The sequence below is a fragment of the Mastomys coucha genome, unplaced genomic scaffold (genome assembly GCF_008632895.1).
Source record: "Mastomys coucha isolate ucsf_1 unplaced genomic scaffold, UCSF_Mcou_1 pScaffold15, whole genome shotgun sequence".
Classification (NCBI taxonomy): Eukaryota; Metazoa; Chordata; class Mammalia; order Rodentia; family Muridae; genus Mastomys; species Mastomys coucha.
This window is the reverse complement of record NW_022196897.1, coordinates 3818077-3832157: the sequence shown is the minus strand read 5'-3', so window position 1 is coordinate 3832157 and position 14081 is coordinate 3818077. Positions and strand designations below refer to the sequence as shown.

General features: G+C 35.1%; 1 protein-coding gene across 1 annotated transcript in view; it reads right to left on the bottom strand.

Annotated features, from left to right (window-relative positions):
- Malrd1 (MAM and LDL receptor class A domain containing 1) overlaps positions 1–14081 on the bottom strand; it is a 694431-nt gene that overhangs the window by 339980 nt on the left and 340370 nt on the right. The window contains exons 24-25 of the mRNA XM_031373295.1: positions 8469–8716; positions 4793–5084 (exon numbers count right to left, since the gene is read on the bottom strand). Coding sequence (XP_031229155.1) covers positions 4793–5084; positions 8469–8716 — 540 coding nt within the window. The remainder of the gene's footprint in view (positions 1–4792; positions 5085–8468; positions 8717–14081) is intronic.

Sequence of the window (14081 nt, the reverse complement as noted above, 5' to 3'; positions counted from 1 at the left end):
AGAGAAAAGGCTGCTGAGTATTTTCTCTGATCACTGGCTGCCTTAGGCAATAGCCCCCTCAGTATTGGGACTGATCTCTGTCAGGTGCTCTAAGCACTGAGCCCCATGGGTTACCTGCCTTAGTCTACCCCTTGATGTCAAAGCTAGATTTGGCAAAATTTGTTCTAAACCAATCACTTGTTATACATATGGTTATTATAGGTAAAACACACTTTAATAATAACCACATATATATGCTTATTTATTTTTAAATAAGAAAACAAATTGGCTGAAATTGTGATACCTTCAGAACAGAAAATTGTCAAAAATTTCAAACTTACTTGATATTCTGACTATATAATCATTAATGGTTAGAAAGAAACTTTCAAAAATATATAACATAAAAAGTTAATTTAAGGCCATTTTAGAGACTGTTAGAAATTTATCCTGATACTAAGAAATTTTGTTTAATGATTTCTTTTTAGAAAAAATAAAACCCAAGTCAGGAACTCAAACAACTGTTAAAATAAAGTATTTTAACAGACTGCAACCTATTGATTTACTAATTTTGACCTAATATGATAAAAGATGATAGAAAATATTTTAAACTTTTGTTTTTGTCATTAAACAATTATGTATCTTCAGAGCTGAAACCATTTTACATACCGTAAAATCCCTGCCAGTTACAGCATACAATATCTTGTGATATGAATTCAAGTGATTCTGCCAGTTTTGGGTGCTTTGTGCTATTGGAAAATGTAAAATGAAATTTGTTTTTTATTATATGTTCTGAATGAAAGATGCAGCGAGTCCTATACTGCCATGGACAAGACTATGATAAACACCCCACATTAAGAAAACCTTTTTGTCACCATTTTTTTTCACAAAATCCACATTAATTTGTATGGTCTCATATGGGGTTATAATTCAGTTTAAGAAGCTATGCTCAGCTATGAGCCATTTTAAAAACTAATTCATACCTATTGCTATCTGGAGGCTTCATACTGTTATCTTGGACCATGAAGATGATGGACTGTAAAAGACTGCTTAGGACAAAGAGTTAGCTGAATCTTGAATCTATAAACTACAACTAACAATGTCCTTACGAGTACACCTATGATGTGCAGGTATGTCTGCTTCTATTGAATGGTTACCGAGGTAACAACAGAAACAGCTCCTATAATATTAAGTTAAAATATAACTGTCTTAAACTCTGCATGAAAATTCAGGAAATATATTCCCTAAGTTTCTCATAACATGTGACAGTTTACTGCAGCAATTGTGCTACTGGGATTTGTACCAATCCTCCAAATTTTAATGTGAGCATTTACCAAGTAGACTGTTATATTCAAATTTTAATTTATCTGACGGGTTATAATATTAACATAAATGAAATTAAAGCTATATACACTGTGAAGATTATGAAACATTATATCTAAGATATGAAAATACAATCTGTATTACAAAAAAACTATTTTCTGGGTCTGTTTATTGGATTAGGCTTGCTGTCTAAATTACTAAGGCATTTAAAAATCAGTAATGCATTTATATATACAATCCAAGCCATTGAAAACATTTAAAAGTAGCTAGTGCATGCACGTATTAAAACAAGCTTTCTTTGGAAAGGCAATAAAGATGGCAAAATTGCAGACCTTTAGAAATAGCTGTTCAAGCAATTTCCCAGGACAAAGAGTCATTTTTGCTAAGTGAACACTAACACACTGAATTCCATTCAGTTCAACGCTTTTCTGCTATTGGAGGTGAAGGAGAAACAGACTAGTTACCAGTTGTTTTGACTTGATAAATGTGTGCTCTTGCATGTTCTGTAAAAATCTGACCAATAGCACAGTCCACTCTTCAATTTCCAAGCTGACCTATATTTTTACACTAAATTCTGGGCTGTATCTGCTAAACAGTGTGAAATTACTGTGATAACATCCATGGAGAATGTTCTCCTTTCCATCCATGAAATTACAGAATACCTCTGCACAAATGCAATGGATATTTAAAATTTCTCTACATTATTGCATAGGAAATATTGCAATAAAAAGTATCCTAGTAAATTTTAGGTGATATAAATATTTTTTACAGACTAAAAAATATAATAATATAACTAAAACACAGAAAATGGCATTTTTATGACATTTGGATATTAAAACCAAGCTGTGTTCTACCAGCTAATCAATAATTTGAAACCCATTCCACAGTGTGTCTATAGGTATGAAATAAATATCTTTCCTCTTAGCTACCCACAATGCATCACCAAGTATACCAGTAACAGCTGTGAATCCCAGGAATCTTTTCAAATGTTTCTAATCTTAGATCTTGTAGTCTCTCATCTCTTTTCTTTCTTTTTCTTCCTTTAGTGGTTATCCATCAATCTACCTCTGGGTTTTTATTATGACCTTCTCTCCATTGTTAACTACAAACAATAAATTAAACCACTGCTGTTAGTAAACACATATTTTGGAGATTTTATAATGACTCTTTCTGGATGAAGGCCAAACTGTTCAAAGATCTGACACCTGCTTTTATTAATGTAGGAAGAAAAGCCTATATACTGTATGCATTTAAGAAAATTATTTCATATAAGGTTTAATGTCATAACATCTCTGAAAGAGAAACAAAAGAATAGAAAAGAGAAATGTAGCATAAAACACTAACATTCAAGAATTGCTTGGGGTACTATATATAACTTCTTCAAACAGTTTTCATAAGGCTCACTCAATATTTTTCAGTTCTAAATTTTACAGAAGAGAAAAATAAGAAATAGAGACCTGGGTTTGGCATCCCACTCAGCTAACGAGCAGAGCTAAGACCCAAGGGCATATCTGTGTCTCATTCATTTTGTACTAAAAACTATGTGCAGGGTACAAGAGCTTAACATGCAAATTCTGAAATGAATTGCTATGGCTGCATCCTTACCAAGGGGAGCTGCATCTTTAACTATAGGCAAATATTTCAAGGAAATGAGTCAGATATGAAACATTTCATAGCTATGTATATTCTAAAATGTAAGCATTTTGTTTGACTATGGATTAATATAAATAACCATATCAACAAAGAGAAAAATGGAGGTTTTCAACATATATAGAAAAAGACAAAAATAAAACATAGCTTTTACCATGTCAAATGTATGATTTACTTAAATCTGTCTTATATTTCTCTTTCATTTTTAAACACAATATTAAGTCATTATAAGACTTGCCTTGGTCATGGTGTCTGTTTACAACAGTAGAACCCTAAGTGTCTTAGTCAGGGTTTCTATTCCTGCACAACATCATGACCAAGAAGCAAGTTGGGGAGGAAAGGGTTTATTTGGCTTACTTCCAGATTGCTGTTTCTCATCAAAGGAAGTCAGGACTGGAACTCAAGAAGGTCAGGAAGCAGGAGCTGATGCAGAGGCCATGGAGGGATGTTCTTTACTGGCTTGCTCCTGGCTTGCTCAGCCTGCTCTTTTATAGAGCCCAAGGCCTCCAGCACAGGGATGGCACCACCCACAAGGGGCCCTACCCCCTTGATCACTAATTGAGAAAATGCCCCACAGCTGGACCTCATGGAGGCACTTCCCCAACTGAAGCTCCCTTCTGTGATAACTCCAGCCTGTGTCAAGTTGACACAAAAAACTAGCCAGTACATTAAGACAGATACCATTCATGTATTCTAGTTATGAAGGAAGACTATGTTTTGCTCAAGAGGTAGACTGAGGAATCCCAAAGACATTTCAAATAACTCATCTAAGAAGGCTTACCCCTCAACATAGTCTTGTGTGCTTGCATTTTCTTCTGTGTATTCTACACAGTATTAGGAGTATTGCCAGTGAAGTGCATGTAATACTGTCTACTGAAAACCAGATGAAAACTACATACTTGTTTATTATATCATATCACCAGTGTCAAGATTCATGGTGTTCATTCATATCTTACAACATTGTCACTATGCAAATTATACAGAAAATTGCTAACTCAATGATTTCTAAAAATGTCTTTAAGAAATTACAAGATATTTCAGGATAAAATGACATGTGGAAATTTTAAATCACAAACTATGTCAATATATTCATTCAACTATCCAAACAGGTATGTATTGGTCTACAAAAAATCAGCCAATAAAAACTGCTCATAATTTGTGATGGTTTAAGAGTCCTTTGCACATTTTATGATAGGAGAATGTAATTACTATTCAGTAGAAACCACTGCAAACATTTCATATTTTAACTTAACCTGGGGTGGTACTGTCTTGATCTTGGAAGCCAGAGCTTCGAAGCACAAGGTAAATCATTTGGGTCACTGCAGTGCACCATGTGGTTAAGGTGTTTGGCAACTTAGGTTTATTAAATGTACTATTTATTTGCATTGTTTTCAACTTACTGATAGTTTCATCAGAAGGTGCACCTTATATCTGGAAATTGCACAAGGCACACAACCAGAATAATGTCTACTTAAAGCAGAATACCTCTGCTCTTGATTTTCTTCACAGTTTGTTAAAATACATATGCATATTTGCTTAAGACTAAATCTAATTCTAAATCAGATTCTAAATCAGATTCCTTTAATAAAATCTTCCTTTATTTGACTTATCTAATACACAACTGTCTAAATAGAGTTTTCAAGAACTGGTAAATATAACAGAGCTCATAGAAACTTTGGGAGACATTTTTGTAAATAAAGGCTTGCAAGATCCACTTTAGTTTTAAAATGTTGTTGCAGTATCAAGCAATACATTATTAGAAATTAATTTCATTTCCATCCATTTCCTTACCTTCTGCTCTCCACCCTATAAAAACTTGAAACAAACACAACTGAACACATACCTGTTGGAAGGGGAAAGGCTGTTTCTTCCCTTGTGGAGTAGTGAGATGGCAGACAGCTCTTTGTAAGTACAATGTCATCAAGTGCGATGTTACCACGGAGGCCTTCCCCAACTCTCCCCTCAAATTTGAGTCGAAAGTCTTCATCACTAGACAGCGACAATTCTTTCCTTTGCCAGAAATTGCCTTGTTCTTTAGTCAGATTCAGGAGCAGCTTTGTGTGGTTTGTGACTGTCACCTGGAGCAAGAGGAGGGCCCCAATGCCACTGCCATACATGTGATAATTAAAAATGATCTGTAAGGAGAACAGGAAATTATATATGATGAGCATAATTATTTCCACTTCAAATATATTATAATATCCTCTTCTTTATTAACCGATCTGGAAGGCAATTAATCTGTACATTCTATTGATTCTTGTGCATGTTAGCACCAAATGAAGGGAGGAAAGATAGCCTTGAAATGTGTGTAGAGATGGTATAACAAAGATTGAACAAAAATTCAGTAGAAAAATGAAAAGAGTTTATTTTTCAATTTCTAAAGCAAGTTTTGTCAAGGTTATAGGTTTGATACTTTCTCTAAAATTCCCGTGTTAGCAATTAACTTCCAATGTCAAAGTGCAGAGACGGAAACTTTGTGAAGTGATTAGGTTGTCAGGGCTCTCTCTTCGTGAATGGACTGATGACACCATAAGAATGACCTTATTATGGCCCAAATGGGTATTTTTATGTTAAATCACAAAGGAGTACTTTGCTATTCTACCACATTCTGGTACTTAAAGCACATTTTTAGTTTAGTAAGATCCACAAATCTCCATACAGCAAACCCTGCAGAACTGTGATTGCCAGGTTTGACTTGGGATGCTGGAAAGAAGCACCAGCAAATAGACCCTATAGCTTCTCAAATTAATACATCAATTTCAGGGGATTCATATTCCAATAGGTCAAAGACAGAGTTTACTAGATTGTCAGGTATTGTTCCACAGTGGAAGATAATCAACGAAAATTTTCAGAAAAAGAAGAAAATGTGTTATAATCCATAGTGATTCAGAGCTTTGGAAAGCTTTTATTTTGCCAGGTGCCTGAGAGAAAATGACCAGAGAAGGCCCTCTTTATACAAGAAGAACACACTGTTGAAACACAAACAATTGTGCATATCATACTCTAGAGAAATGGAATAGATGTGCTTTATTAAAATTTTTTATTACTTTATTATTTAATAAATAAAAATTATTTACTTATTTATTTATTATTATTTAATAAATAATTTATCTTTTATTATTTAATAAAAGAATGAAAGATATGATTAATTAATGTGTGTAGTGGTTTACTACAAAAGCCTGGACTAAGAGAAGAGCCATGCCATGTGATTATTCAAATGTCCCAGCTGATGAAGTGTTTTTCGGTATAAAATTGTCTTCCACTGATTAATTTTTGCAACATGAATTATATGATGTTTTCTTGGGACATTAAAATCTACCTAGCATTTCTTATTTTAGTAATGAAAATAAAGAACTGGACAAACATCATGAGGCATCAACAGCTAGATCCTTGGAATTCAGGAGCAGCTTTGTAGCTCACTGCTGTGTGGATGCCAGGCAGCCACTGGCATTTACATTGCCACAATGTTCTGCATTTCGTTGGTCTCATTTATATAAAAGCTATGACACATATTTTATATCTCTACCTTAAGGTATTTTTGAGTCATGCCTATAGGTATGTATTGTACTATGGTAACATGTAAACAAACATCTTTGCCTTTGTTTCCGGGGAAACTACCTGATGAAAACATAAACTATCCCCAGGGCAGCAAGCAGGAATTATTAACAACTGCGAAATACTAAGACTTCTAAAGATTTAAAAAAAAAAAAAAACAAATAAAATTTAAATTATTTGGAGATTTATTTTTTCCATCAATTTCTGTATTCTCCCTGTTACCTATCTTTAATCAATAAATAAAGAAAACAATTTACTTTTCTTTGGTTAAACATATTCCACAAGGTGAAAAAACACAGATATTTTTACCAAGCTTTATGGTTTTTCTGCTTACTTTATACAAATCCTTGCCATTCTAGAGCCCAAGCAATTCTCAGTGTGAACTTTTATTGCCTGCTTGTATTCAACCTATGTAATAAATATTAATAAAATAAGCTATTTTTCTTAAAAATTTGACACTTCCAGATATCCCTTAGTAAGTCTCACACTGGTGCTTCAGTGGCAACTACAGTTTTGTGACCAAGGGGATGTTGAGATGCATGAGATTTTTAGTTACTGTAACATAACATTTTTAAGGGTTTCATAGGAAATACCAAAATAGGAAAGCTTGGAAGTCAACCTATAACTTTATATATTTTGTGCTTCTCTGTTTAATTAAATGCATAGTCTAAAGCTAACTTACAATATGGAAATTTTTCTAGGGACAGATAGAGCTAAATTTATAGACATAGTCTTAATATATACAAAACCTGCTGTGTCTGGCTTTTAATTTTGGAAAGCGTCAGTTCTTTGTAAGAGCAAAACCACATAAAAGGGTGCTTTATTAAGGTTCAACTCGGTAGCAACCCAAAGTATAACTCTGTTATGGTACTTTTCACTCCCACTGGAATCCGCTAGTCAAGTTCTCTCTCTTCCAATTCCTCTTTTGTAAAAACCCCATTGTGGCTGAGGGAAGAGATTGCTCTGGGGGAGTCCAACTGTGAAGCCACTTTCAGAGGAGGCAGAAAATCCCCTTTGATGAATGCTTTCCAATGGTTAAGCTGATGGTGAGTACCTACTGGAGGTTGATCCACAGTCTCCTTGGGTTACAGCTACATCTACTGTGCATATGGGTACAGCAAATAGAGTGATTTTGAAGGTCACAGGAGTTTATATTGTACAACTTTCATCTAACCTAATATGATTAGCAAACATCTCTGAATATAACTTCCTTCCTTCCGGTGTTCAAATACCAGGAAACACCCAACTCAGCATATACATGTTGTTACATGATTTTAGGTTACTTAACTCAGAGTACATGTGACATATTTATTTGTTGGTTTCTTGTAAGTAACAGGGGACTCACAACCGAGAGCTTGCTTTATAGACAATGACTTAAATTAGTTGAGTCCTGTAGCTACAAATCCTTAGGCATTCATTCTAATCTCCGTGTTTCTTCTTGCCTGTAATCTTTCTTTCTTGTTTTAAAGACCACCTTTACTCTTTCCCTCTCTGAAAAAGACTTCATCTCTTTTACAGCTATCTTTAACTATCTCAAAGTCTTGGATATACTATTTATATATTACTTATTACTTATTTATTTTTCTTGGTGGTGGTCATGAAATTCTCATAGTTCCTATAAGCACTAAAAATCCTAGAGGGTAAAAATGATAGTTTACTTCTTTTGTATTATATATATAATATATATACATAATATATATAATGTATATTGTATTATATATAACATATATATAATTATGAATAGTTACTCGTGACATTTTTGGTCATTTCCAAAACTCTACAGTATGTATAGTATATTCATAAGGGATTTACTCCAATAGTTCTAATAACCATTCCCATTCATTCTCCCTCTCAAATATGTCATGCTGAATGAGTTTGAATGCATGTCTTCACGGGCATCCCGTTTTCTGTATGTGACCTTTAAGCAGTAGTTCTTTATAAGATCCCTGAATTTGCCCTCATACCTTGCAGTCTTTGCTTCTCTTGCTTATAACTGGGCTTGATATTCTGCCTGTTTTCACGGGCTGCTGTGGGAAAAAGCCTTTGAGAACGATGTAATGACCAGAGGAATTCCCCAGGGTATGGTCCACTGTTGGCTCTGTGCTTGTAGCTGGGATGTTGCTAGCTTTCAGGTTCCAGTCAATGTCCTCATCCTGATCCTGCTCCCATGTACAAAGGTCAAACTCGAAGTCACAGCGCCCACTAGAGGTACCTGGAAAAATTGCAAACTCAGACAGAACAACAAAAAGCTACATTTTTAAACTGTTCTTTTTTCTCCCTAAAACTTTTTATTCCATTTTCTTTTTATATAAAATATTTTCTTTTTCTCAATCGACAAATATGTTTATAGTTTTCACTCACTATATTCCTCCCAGTTCCTCCACTCCTCAACTCCCCTCTGGATCCATTCCCTTTCTGCCTCTCATTAGAAAAGAACAGGCTTTTAAAGGAAAAGCAACCAAACATGACAAAACGAAATATACTAAGACGAAGCAAAAATTATTATATTGAAGTTACACATGGTAACTCAACAGGCAGAAAAGAGTCCCAAGAATAGGCAAAAAGTCAGACACACTTGTTCTATGAAGTTGTAGCTATAATGTATGGACAGAGGACCTGGTAAAGACCCATGTAGGCCCTGTGCTTGCTGCTTCATTCTGTACGAGCTCTTATGTGCCTTGCTGAGTTAATTCAGACGACCGTGTTCTCCTTGTGTCCTCAGTGTCCTCTGGTTCTTCCAGTCCTTTTGTTTCCACAAGATTCACAAGGTCTAAATGGAGCGATATGATGGAGACCTCCCAGTAATTTACCATCATACCCAAAGCTCAACGCATCATTCAACACGTTTCTGAGAGGCTTTTATTTAGAGTATATGATATTTAACACAAATACAACTGCCTATGGTACAAAGAATAAAGAAAAAAAAAAGAAATGTTCAGATCAAAAGGAAAAATTTACTTCACACCTCCCCGCCTCTCTCTCAAGGATCGTTTTTTGGAAGATAAGATCCTAAAGGGGTAGATGAGTACATGGAAACATTATCTTTTGTACACAGCGGGAAGCTGCACCTGTGACAAATAGCAGTTGTTACAGCCTGCACAAAATGTAGGCAATACCAAGCTAGAGCAAATCCCAGCTAGGAAGGGGCGTGGCAGAGAAAAAGCTATATTGCCGTGGTGCAATTGGCAACTGTCAGCTGTTGCAGGAGGAAGAGACAATTTTCAGCCTTTGGTAACTGCACCTCTCCAGGGGAGGACCACATATCCAAGAAAACTTGAGCATCACAAACTGGTCTTGAAGAATTTAAGAACTACAGCACAAAAAAGGATGAAGTTAAGTGGGGAAGGAAAAGGAACGACTTGGGAGGAGTGGGAGGAGAGGACTGAACATGAACAAAACATAAATCACGAAACTCTCAAAAAGGTAATGCAAACAAGTGCATACTTTAAAGTCATAGATATATTGTATCGTGTAATAAAACTCTACAATGATGTGTTCACAGCGATGTTTAAGTATATTAGCTTAGTTTGTTATATACAGCTGTGACCGTCACAGAATTTTATTTTCTACAAATTTAGCAATAGCCTTAAAGCCATTAATAAAAATATTTTAATGTTATACTCCTTTTCTCCTTGGAACATATATACAGTTAGTAAAATTAACTATTTCTTTCATCTTTGTTATTCAGTTGAGAATTTAAGAATGCACCAAAAAAAAATAAATAAATAAAACAAACAAACATAAACCTCTCTGGGCAGTGGTGGTGCATGCCTTTAATCCCACCACTTGGGAGGCAGAGGCAGGTGGATTTCTGAGTTTGAGGTTTACATAGTGAGTTCCAGGACAGCCAGGGCTACACAGAGAAACCCTGTCTCAAAAAAAAAAAAAAATTAGGAATGTAATTATTATGCAATAGAGTTTAATTTGCAAACTATTGCCTGAAACAAAAGCTATAATTCATCATTTTAATTGTTTATAAAAGTTAGTTAATCTTGAAATATAAAAAGTAAAATATATAATAGAATTAATTATTGCAGTAAGTCGCAGAAATTAAAGGTGAAGTTGTATTGAGTTTCAAACTATATACAATATGTTCTCCTGAATATTACTTCTATTGTTTAAGATACTTTTTCTACCATTTTCAGGGTTGTGGAAGTTATGCAGACATCTCTTAATAGTTATATAATTGGCCATAAAGCTAACAATAATAGTGAATTTGTTTCAGAATTAGGCATTATGCTACAATCAATCAGTCACGGCTTACAGATTATTTGTTTAGGATAATTGTAAAAAACTTTTAAAAAATTTATAATATAATTATACCATTTCTCTTCACTTTTCTCCTTTGAAACATTCCTTCTAACTCTTCTAACTCTTTTTTATTAATTATTGCTTCATACATATGTATATATGTATATATGGACACTTATATAGACATTTTAGCTTATATGGGATAAGAATATGAATAAGTTGCTCCATTGTAGCAATAAATGTCATTTATAGTTATTTTCAAACAATAATTTCTGATTAATTTCTACTTAAATATGAATGAGGAAATACAAGCTTCTGAAAGCATAAATATATGTAAGCTAGTATCCAGAAGCTGAAAGTACTTGAGAAAAAAAAAAAAACCTTTGCAGCATGTCTACCAGCATTCAAACAAATCTCACTCCTGAGAATAAAGCAGAAAGCTTATTTGACAAGAGTTTGAGCTATCCTGAGGCAATTCTATCTAAATGAGAATGTGAATGGTTTTACTATCAAAAATACCAGAAGCCATTCTTTCCAACACACTGGACAAAGAAAAACTAATAAAAGCATGTAGAAGATGCATCAGTTTTTAGGAAAAGAATTCACTGCACAAGACTCTTCAAAAAGGAGTTCTAGGTTCTTTCTATGAGCATCAAAGGAATGTTTCTTATTTATGGACATATTCTCATCACAAGTCAGATGTGTTAGAATTAATAAACTCTTTGTTTCTATAGGTTCTGGGGTAAAGACTGTGAAATATACAGGTTTATGATTATTGTCATATTATTTGGAATTATATAAATTTTGTTGGTTTTGTCATTTGGAAACAGACTAGTGATTTTTAGATCTTTCTTTTCGCCACATTAAAAACACAATCCTATGGTAGCTGCAGAATGTCTGAAGACATTTTAGACTGTCTTATCCTGCTGCTGCTTTGACAAGACACAAAACCTGTACCTTTTCCTTGATTTCAGTTGGAAGCAGAAGTCTCCCTGATAATGTTCCATGATCTGACTTTTTAAGTTATCTCATGTTTTATCAATATCTCATGTTTTATCAATATATTTCCATAAAAGCAATTGTGATACACAAAACTTATTTGTAATTTAAACACACACATATACCTGAGTAATATTTGGCTGCCAGGCACATGCTCTACCACTGCACTAAATTCCTAAGATTGGCCAAATTTAGACATAGTTTGTGTAATGTTTTTAATCTGTCTACTTGTAAATGTCTTCGAAGTTTCTCTGATTCGTCATCCTCTCTCTCTCTCTCTCTCTCTCTCTCTCTCTCTCTCTCTCTCTCTCTCTCTGTGTGTGTGATTGATGAGGATTGTCTCTAAGTAATCAAAAGATCATTGGATTATTGTGATGTCTTCCTAGTTGAGCTTGAGCTCTTTTCTGATACACAGAGCATTTCTATCTAATGACTGAAAGTGAAACTTTCCTTACTTTATACCATATTGTTTCTTACTTCAGGACAGAAATTACCCAGGAAAAAGTATATTCATCCCATATTGTTAAAATTGTACAGAAAACTGACTCTTGAAATGTCAGATATGTGTTTAATCTACTAAAAAAATGAAGTTATTTTGTATTGACGATTGAAATTAAGAAAGTCTTTGCTCACACGTAACAATATTTGTATGGATGGTGTCTGGGTTAGTTTTCTGTCTAACAGGGACAAGCTAAGTTACTATGGGAAGTAGCTCCTCCATTGAGAAAATGCTTCCACCAGATTACCTATGGGCAAATTTGTAGGACAGTTTCTGGATTAAAAATTGATAGTGGCTGGCCCAGCATACAGAGAGGCAGTGTCACTCATAGGCAGGTGGTCCTAGGTTATGTTAACAGTCTGAGCAAGCCATAAAGAGCAGTTAGCACATCACACTCCTCCTGGCTTCGACATCAGTGTCTTGACACTACCTCTACACTGCCTTGGGTTTTCCCCTGTCATCCCTCAGTGACGGAGACACCTGAGAGTTGAAAGCTGAAATAATCCCTTTCCTCCACTACTTGCTTTCGGTGATGATGTTTTATCACAGTAATAGAAACTCTAAGACAGACACCCAGAATGCATTTGACTTAAAAACACATTAAAGGAGGATATTTGGAGCATATGCAAACACAAAGATCAGCTTTGCACGCTGAGGAGAGTAGCTTTGATATGCTCTGTGATATGTAGAAAACAAAACATACTGAAAAAAGCTTATGTGACTGAATACCAAATCTCCTTTATAACTTTAAAATAGGAATGCCTGAGGCATATGTGAGCCAAGGAAACAGGATTGAAACCATTGAGCATGTAGAATTACAAATGTAATTTCTATTAGTCTGTAGAACTAACATTTAGTGATCACCAATTTCCGAGATTGTTATTAAACTCACCGGAGATTTCTGAATCCTGATGCTACTTACTACATGCACAGTCAGCAATGCCAACCACGTTTAGATAAGAGTACCTTTTCCTCTGTTGATAACTAGGATTGGGACTTTTGTATGTTTTGTTTTGTTTTGTTTCCCTCTTTCTTTCTATCACTTCTGTATGCATTCTCCTTTGAATTATTGCTGGTATTTGGGATAGTTCCTACTATTACTGTCATTTACACTCTCTATGCTATTATCACAGAATATAATTTTATTACCATTATGTATGGATATAATATTTAATATATTAAATTTCATATTGTACATACATCATAGGGGATAACGTTTGAAATATAAATAAATAAAATGTCCAATAAAAATAGAAATAAAAAAATGAATGCTGGCCATCTTCTCTCTGGTCAGTTCCTAAGCCGGGAGCAGCCAGATGGGAGGCACAGGCCCCACAAGTCGCAGGGGAGCCACAGGGTGGCAGGAACAGGATCCTCTCAGCTTCCAAGTGACAGAGGTGGATCAGCGACCTTAGCTGCCCCCTTCCCTGCAAGTGGAGGGCCTGCCTCCAGGGACTGCCTTGACCCGGAGTCTCCAGTAAGAGCTACCATCTTCTCTCCTGTGAGTTTCTAAGACCAGAGCAGCCAGCTGGGAAGCACAGGCCCCACGAATCTCAGGGGTCTATCAGGGCATCAGGGACAGGACAAGCTCTAGCCACAGACACTAAGAACATCTAACACCAAAAAGCAAAAGATGGTGAAAGGCAAACGCAAGAATCCTACCAACAGAAACCAAGACTACTTGCCTTCATCAGAACCTAGTCCTCCCACTGCAGCAAGTCCTGGATATCCTAAAACACTGGAAAAGCAAGAATTGGATATAAATCATATCTCACAGTGCTGATAGAGGAACTTAAGAAGGACATGAATAACTCCCTTAAAGAAATAC